Raw genomic sequence first — 7,398 nt, 5'->3', positions numbered from 1 at the left:
GTAAAGCTTCCCTATTAGCTGTTCAGTAGATGCTGAGTGAGTGAGCCTTTCTGCAGGTTGGGCCCGTGTCAAGTACTGGAGAGCAGGTCACATTTGAACCAATTGTGGATCCTGCCCTGGAACACTGAGAGGTATCCTTAGAAGCTGCATCTCCCATCTGTACACTCCTTATGCTTCCCAGGAAGAAAATTAGCAATGTCCATCAATCATCCAAAAAAGAATCAGCCAAACCAAGTATATACAACTGCTCTCTCTCTCTCTCTGGTCAACTTCAATAAAATAATAATAATAATAATGACAATGAATAAAGTTAAATAATTATTTAAACAAAAAAAGTTTAGGTGCTTAGGCAGGAGTATGGTGAAGCAAAACGTAACATTCTACCAGGCAGAACCGTGTGGGAAGGCAGTCAGTTCAGAGTTCAGGTCCAGGACCTCCCTGAGTATGCTGGGCACACACGCACACATGGTCCAGGCTGGCTGACGCTGGGGCGTGTCAAGACCCTGTAAGGGCTGTGTATCTGTGTTTCTCTCTTGAGCTCATGTTTCTCACTTTTCCTCATGGAACAAATACACAGATTTTTCAAAAAACGTTAGGGGAGGAATTCCATGAGTTGGCACCAAGAGAAAATGGCCCAAAATGTTAAGAAGAAAGTGCTGACTAGGATAATCCAAAGGGAATAAAGTACATGAGGTGTCGAGCATACAGTATTCCTGAGGCCTCTGGATTTCTCAAGTCTGAGGTGCTGGTGGTCTAGAGAAAAATATAGCACATATTGGTCCGATAACCAGCCAGTAGGAAGAGTTGTTCCACTTGACTATACTTAGGAGCGTCCTCCTAGAGGGATCTTCAACCTTCAGAAAAGGAATAAATGTCAATACAAGTGTCCGAGGAAATCTGGGCCAGGACTCCTGGGGCTACCCCATGCTGACCACTCCCCATCTCAGAGCCTGCTCTCACTAAGGGGAGTGGGTTCCCCCAGCCCCCACAACTGGCCCCTGTACCTGTGGCCATCTCTCCCCTCCTGTCCCATATCAGAGTCAGCCCAGGTCCTACTGCAGACCGAGGTGGCTCAGGACTGACGCTGCTGACCATCATGATGGGGTCTGCTCCCTCCTGATGCCCCATCTCACAGGAGGGCCTGAGGACCAGGTAGCTCCATCCAAAGAGGAGTCTGGAACTCGGTTCTCCAGACCTTGGGTAGGATGGCTGGCAAACATCCTTCTGTTCTTCCCTGTCAGTTTCTGCTCCCTGAGAGACATGCCCATAGCTCTGAGTGTGACGGTCCCTGCCTGCCCCACCCATCCTGATCAGCTCAGCTGGGACCATCGGATTCCAGCAGCAGCCCAGCCTCACAGGTCTCCAGAGATGGCTCTGCTCAAAGCAGAGCTCAGCTGGCTGTGGATCCGGAGTCTGCAGGAGGCTGGCTGCCAGGGCTTGCCTCAGGGGTGAGCCTGGGTTCCCAGGGGTCCAGGGAGGACTGAGAGAGGACTGTACCCCTACAACCTCTTCCTGGACAGTCTCTCTCGTTACCTTCTGACTCGACTGCTGTGACCCAGGCCCCTTTTGGTGAGATGGCAGCCCTGAAACCAGCTTTCTCACTCAGGTGTGCAAAGCCCTACATGGCTCCTTCTTCCTGGACTGGGGCCAGGCCCTTTGCTCTCAGTATCCCGAATGAAATTCCCTCCCCTGGACACACCATCTGAAACTAACAGGGTACTGGGCCTACCCACATCTGAGCTTGTGCCACTTTTATGTTCTCATAGTCTCCAAACACCCTCCTAGTACACCCTTCAGCAAGAGAACCTGCTCCAAGAAAGCATGGCTTGTGCCTCCCCTTTAGTGTCAACAGGCCCACCCCTGGGTAGGCCCCATCCTCTCCCTGATTTGTGACAGTGAGGATCTGCCAGAACTCAGGCCTGAGCTTGCCCAGGGTGTAACCATGAAGTGACACACTCCCTAATTCACCTGGTCTCACAGCCAGGGTAACCAGTCCAGTCAAGGGGCAGGAGGGACTCTGGGAATTCACTTTCTGTTTTCACACCTCACCACTCTGTCCCTGGCTCCCCCCACACCCCGAGTTCTACCCACTGTACCTGTCACTCTAAAAGAACCAGGAGATACAAAGTAGGACAGAGATGGTGAGGATCACAGGGAAGCTCCAGGGCCTAGCCCCATTGGCTGTGTCTGGGGCCATGGTTGGCGAAGCTGAAAAGGAAACACCAGAGTGACAGCCCTTGTCCAGCCCCAGGTCTGAGGATTTGCCTCCTTGGCTCCTGCCATCCCAGGCGTCCAGCAATGCCGATGGTTTCTACCCTCTGTATGTGACAGCTGTGGTGACAGATCCTAGGGCAGGCGGGCAGAAGGGATGGACCCTGACCTCAGGTGTCTGATGCAATGGCTGAGGGAAGCCAGGGTGACCACACACATCCCCCCTGCTGTGGCAGTAGAGGTGACCCGTGAGGAGGAAGGGAGGAAGGATCTCAGGAGCTGGTATGTGCCACCAGATGGCTGTCATTCTCCAACACACACACACGCCTGTGCACACACATGCACGCACAGACCCTTGCACTCACACACACATTCCCACGCATACGTACATACCCTGACCCCCTTGCACACACACACACACACACACACACACACATTTCTATGCACGCACCCACGTAAGCACACCCAGAACAAGCATGTAGGAGGTGGGTAGGTCCCATCTCAGCAGAGCTACCCCTTCCCATCTTCTCTGGTACCTGTCGGCTCCAGCACCTCCTCCCAGCACTTCAAAAACTCCTCCAGCCAGCTCCCGCAGTCTCCCAGTGAGACCTTCTCTAAGAACATGGCCATCTCCCTGTCGTTCTCCCACTGCTCTTTCATTTCGTTGACAGCATCATGAACCACGGTCCACATATCTTTCTCCGGGTCAAAGAGGAGGAACGTCTGTCCATCAAAGCCGAAGTGCCAGGCCCCACTGGTGTGTCCACTGGCGTCACACTCACAAGACATCCTGGCCTGCAGGGGGAGAGACCCTGCCCCATAGGAAAGACATCAGCCTCTGGGATCCACAAAGCCTTTGTCCACCTCTACCTTCCTATCTGCTGGCCCTGCGTGTCCTCCACACCCTGCCCTGTGGCTGGACTCCTGGGGAGACCAACTTCTAATTTTATTTTATTTCATAAAACCAAAAAATGCTGGGGGCAGGAGGTGGCATGGTAGGTAGGGTGCTAGACCCCCACATGGGACCAGGGTTCAAGTCCCAGACCTGATGACTTGCTTTCTCACCTTCCCTCTCTCTTTTTCTCTCTGTTGAGCATGTGTGCCCTATAGCAAATTAAATAATAACAGTTAATACATTTTTAAAATAAAATAATTAAATCCTAAAAACAAAAATAAATGCCTCTACCTACACAGTATCTCCATTCCCCAGTTCTAGCCATTTTCAACTTACCCTTGATCCCGTAATTCTCTAGTTTAATGTCACGCAGTTTTTTCTGGAGTTGCTCCCCAGCGTCTTTCAGCGTCGTCATCTGAACGTTCCAGGCACTTATGTTGTCCACCTTCTTCCCCAGGTCACTGATGAGGTTGACCTTGTCGTTGCCACAGTCATAGGAAAGGAAAACCTTCCGATCCACCTGGCCTTGAACCTCACACCACCTATGTCCACCCTCTCCTATGATGGTAAAGTCATAGGAAAGAGCGTGAGCATCTGGGGAAAAAGCAAGAGAGGGTCAGGGTGGGAGAGGACGGACTCAGACTCCGCAGCTCCGTGAGACGAAGGCAATTGGTCAGGCTCTCTGAGGGCCCGAATGACGATTGCAGAGTGCCCTCCCCGCTGAACGCCCGCCCCACCTCACCCTGAAATAGTAGTGCCCTTCTCTTACTTGAGAAGGAGGAGGCCTCAGCCTGGGTAGAAGCCACATGTCCCCAGACACGCCCTCAGCCCTCCCCACCAGGCCTGTACCGAGGTCAGTGGTCACAGGACCTGCAGGGAGAGATTGGGCCTGCAGTGGGAGGAAAGGCCTCCTGGGTAGATCTTCAGAGCACCCCATGGACTACGGGATGGTGGGGAGTCTAGGCAGGGCTACTGAAGGTCTGAGTCAGGGTATGGGGGAAGCCCAGATTCATACTTGTACAAAGGGAAGTGTGTTGTCATGGGAACATGGTCGCAGGTCCCAGGATTTAACAGGCTGGCAAAGTCCTTGAGCTGATGCCAGCCTGCTATGAGGATGGCCTCTGGACCCTGGCCCAGCAGGAGCTCACACTGCACCAACAGACGTTTCAGGGCAGACAGGAAAGGAAGAGATCAAAGGCTGAGAATCTTGCTCACACGGGAGTGGAGGCAGTGGGGAGAGTCGGGAAAGTGTCCAGTCCACCAGGCCTCATGGCAAAGGCTGGGGAGTTTTATTTATTAATATGGAAGCAAGTCCATGGACTCAACAGAGTCAAGGAGAGGGAAAGTGAGGAATCACCCCTCTTGGGACACGTTCATATCATAATCCCATTTCTTCTGTTCTCCTCTCTGGGTTTAGTGCACATATGCACACATGACTGATGTGTTTCTCAAGCAACTGGGCCCAGACTCGAACCCCGCAGTCAGCCATGAGGACTCCAGCCGCCTTAACCACTACACCACCAGCCGGCACAAGGTGTCTTGTTAAACACATGAAGAGGCACAGGGGAAGGCACAGACTGCCGGGAAGCTCAGTGGTGACTGCTGCTGACTGCCAGGGCTGGGACAAAGAGATTCCCCAGATGGACTCCCCAGTAGTAATGGGGATACGAAAAAACCTCCAGAGAACAGATCCCAGGTGGAGGCAGGAACCTTTGGAAGCAAGGAGGGTGTGATGATACGGCTGGAAGGTGGGATGCCAATCAGGACTCGCCACATGGAGTGATATGACTGTCACTTATATACCACAGGCATCCTTGGGGCCCACTGGCAGGTACAGCTGGACTGAAATAATGTCAGAAATTAAGAGAAAGCACAAGATCTGCAAACAGGAGGCTCAAAGCAGCTGCCTCATGACAAAGCCAGGACTCAGCCACTTCTCAGACAGAACCTGACCCAGTTCTGGAAGCAGCATGCAGGACCAGTGAGGATGGTCTCTTCCCATCTCCCCAGAGAGACATGTGGCCCCTACCCTTGCCCTCAAGGACACGCTGCCCATGTTTCTGGGTCTGAGGGCCATGCAGGCTCTGTCCTGCCACAGTAGTTGGGAGGCAGCCATAGACAACACGGATGGTGTGTGCCTGACCACCACCAGGGCCCCTGACCCAGGACAGTCTATGACCCTAAGCCATCTGTGGTAGCAAAAGGCACAAAGTAAATCAGGGCAATTCCTAACTGGGAAGTCACAGCCCAATGCCTGGTGATTCGAAGCAAGGCCCTGGCTCTCATGGCAGGGAAATCGCACCACTTCAAAGTGGCTCCTGGTCTGGTCCTGATCCTCAGGGAGAAAGGATCTCTCAACATGGGATTCCAGTGACCACACACCTGGGTGCTGTGGCCAGGATGTGGGCTCCTCACCCAGCTGGTCACCAGGACCATGGGCCCAGCACTCACAGGACAGACATGATTGTCCTGGAACAGGCACGAGCAGGGCCACAGGGACAAAGCAGCAGCACGATCAGGTGGCCCTTATCCCCTGGACGCAGCATGACTGCACCACGACCTCACCTTCAGCTCCCACGTGTGGCTCAGGGTGTGTCCCTTCTGGCCCACGTGGACCAAGGAATCTACTAGACAGCAAAGGAGGGAAGCAGTAGACCCCAACCATAGTCGCAACTCACACCCCATCACCTCGAGTGCACCCAGAGCCACAGGCAGGACAGGACCTGCTTTGGACTCTTAAACAAGTGGCTGAGACCTCACTTGGAGAAGACACCTGGGGTATGGGGCTCTGGTAGCCGGGCGCTGAAGATACCCTAATCTCAGTTTGGTAAGCAGGACAGGCCAAAATTGGTCTCCACTGGATTTTAGTTCTTGGCTGGCTGATTTCACAATACGAGGGCAAACCTGGGCTATTGGTACAGAGACAGGTACCCAGTGGCCCACAGTATGGAAAATGATTGCGCTCTGCCCTTTATAGAAAATGTTTCTCGGGCCAGCCCTGGGGTGCATTAATAGGGAACCAGATTCCAGCCCTGGTGGTCTAGAAAGATGCCGGGTGATGTAGGCGGGTGTCCAAAACCCTGAGCTGATGGAGAAGTGGAGGAGAAACACAGTGATGTGACCCCGCTCCACTGGGGGTCCTTTTCTCTCTGTCAGAAGAACACACACTCTCTGGCAATTAAAATAAATTTTTAAAGGAACTTTATAAAAGATCATGATTTTTTTATTCTTGACTATTACATACGATTATTGTATCTGATGCTGTCTCCTAAGAGGTAGAGCCGCTGACCTGGGAGCAAAGTGTACAAGCAGCCCCAAGTCATCATCCTAGGGCCAGCCTGGGGAAATGGGCCCCTCCCTCCTACTTTAGGGTCTTAGGTGAGGTTGGGATGTGTCCCTGGCTGTCTTCAGGCAGCAGTAAGTTGGCGGGGGAGTTGGTTAGTTTGTGAAGGGAAGTCTGAGTGGGTGGGTCCTGGGGGCATGGGGCGGGATGGCAATGAATCTGGAGGGGACAGTGGCATGTGGCTGGGGAGCCCTGGGAAGCCCCGTGCAACAGGGGGCGCGCCAGGTGCAGTGGAGGAACTGGACGGCCTGTGCGGAGTCTGTGTGGGCAAGCCCTGGCTGGCGTCTGTCTGTCTCATCCCTGAGGGGTCACCCTACTCCCGAACACGCCCCAGTCCCAGTGGCACACATTTAGCCGTCCCTGAAGGAGTGGGGCCAGGGGTTTAACCGCAATTTCCAAGGTCCAGTCTGGTCTCCTCCCGTCCCGCCCCCGCCTCTTTTCCTGCCCTTACTCCTTGGCCTGGTCACCATTCAGCCAAGCCCAGGCAACTGGGGCTGGCGGGGCACAGAGAAGGGAATGAAACCGCAGCAGGCAAGCTGTGACATCAGCAGAGAATAGGCAGAGGCTGAGGAAAGTGGGGACTAGCGAGTCATGGGGAGAGTGATGGGGAAGTCGGGTGCAGCGGGGCGGTGGGTGCCAGACTGCAGAGCCGGGAGGAAGGCAGGCCGGGTGGTCAACAGGTGGCGTAATGGTCTGGTCGCTGGACTACAAGGCCCGGGGCTGCTGAGTCTTAACCGGTGGTTTGAAACACACAGTGGTGCGTATAAGCGTGCCAAGATCCCAGGAGAGTGGAGAAGGGGATGCAGCCGGCCCTCTCCGCTGTGTGTGTGTGTGTGTGTGGGGGGGGTGATAAATCACTTTCGCTCGCACTCTCTCCCTCTCCAGCGAGCACACGTGCCATATGGCAAAAACTTCTTTAAAAATAAAAGTGAGCGAGTGGGGCGCAGTT

General features: G+C 53.9%; 1 protein-coding gene across 2 annotated transcripts; it reads right to left on the bottom strand.

Annotated features, from left to right (window-relative positions):
• Positions 1-270: 270 nt before the first annotated feature.
• On the bottom strand, positions 271-3,822 carry LOC102486770 (UL16-binding protein 6). Of its 2 annotated transcripts, XM_014585961.2 has the most exons (4): positions 3,443-3,822; positions 2,748-3,023; positions 2,097-2,208; positions 271-854 (listed from the first exon to the last, which is right to left on the bottom strand). In XM_014585961.2, exons 1-3 carry the CDS (start codon positions 3,519-3,521, stop codon positions 2,105-2,107), a joined length of 459 nt encoding a protein of 152 aa, XP_014441447.1. In that variant the 5' UTR covers positions 3,522-3,822; the 3' UTR covers positions 271-854; positions 2,097-2,104. The 2 variants fall into 2 exon arrangements, with proteins under 2 accessions (XP_014441447.1, XP_014441454.1); XM_014585968.2 differs by lacking the exon at positions 2,097-2,208.
• Between the last annotated feature and the right edge of the window lie 3,576 nt (positions 3,823-7,398).

This window comes from Tupaia chinensis, unplaced genomic scaffold, assembly GCF_000334495.1.
Source record: "Tupaia chinensis unplaced genomic scaffold, TupChi_1.0 Scaffold000014_1, whole genome shotgun sequence".
Taxonomy (NCBI): Eukaryota; Metazoa; Chordata; class Mammalia; order Scandentia; family Tupaiidae; genus Tupaia; species Tupaia belangeri.
Note: the sequence above shows the minus strand (reverse complement) of the source record. Positions and strands in the feature narration are given on the sequence as shown.

Coding starts and splice junctions, on each gene's coding strand:
- LOC102486770 (XM_014585961.2), bottom strand. CDS start 3,521: ATGACGACGCTGAAAGACGCTGGGGAGCAACTCCAGAAAAAACTGCGT. Junction 3,024..3,442: donor AGAGAATTACGGGATCAAGG/GTAAGTTGAAAA, acceptor CCTATGGGGCAG/GGTCTCTCCCCCTGCAGGCC. Junction 2,209..2,747: donor GGAGGTGCTGGAGCCGACAG/GTACCAGAGAAG, acceptor TTTCCTTTTCAG/CTTCGCCAACCATGGCCCCA.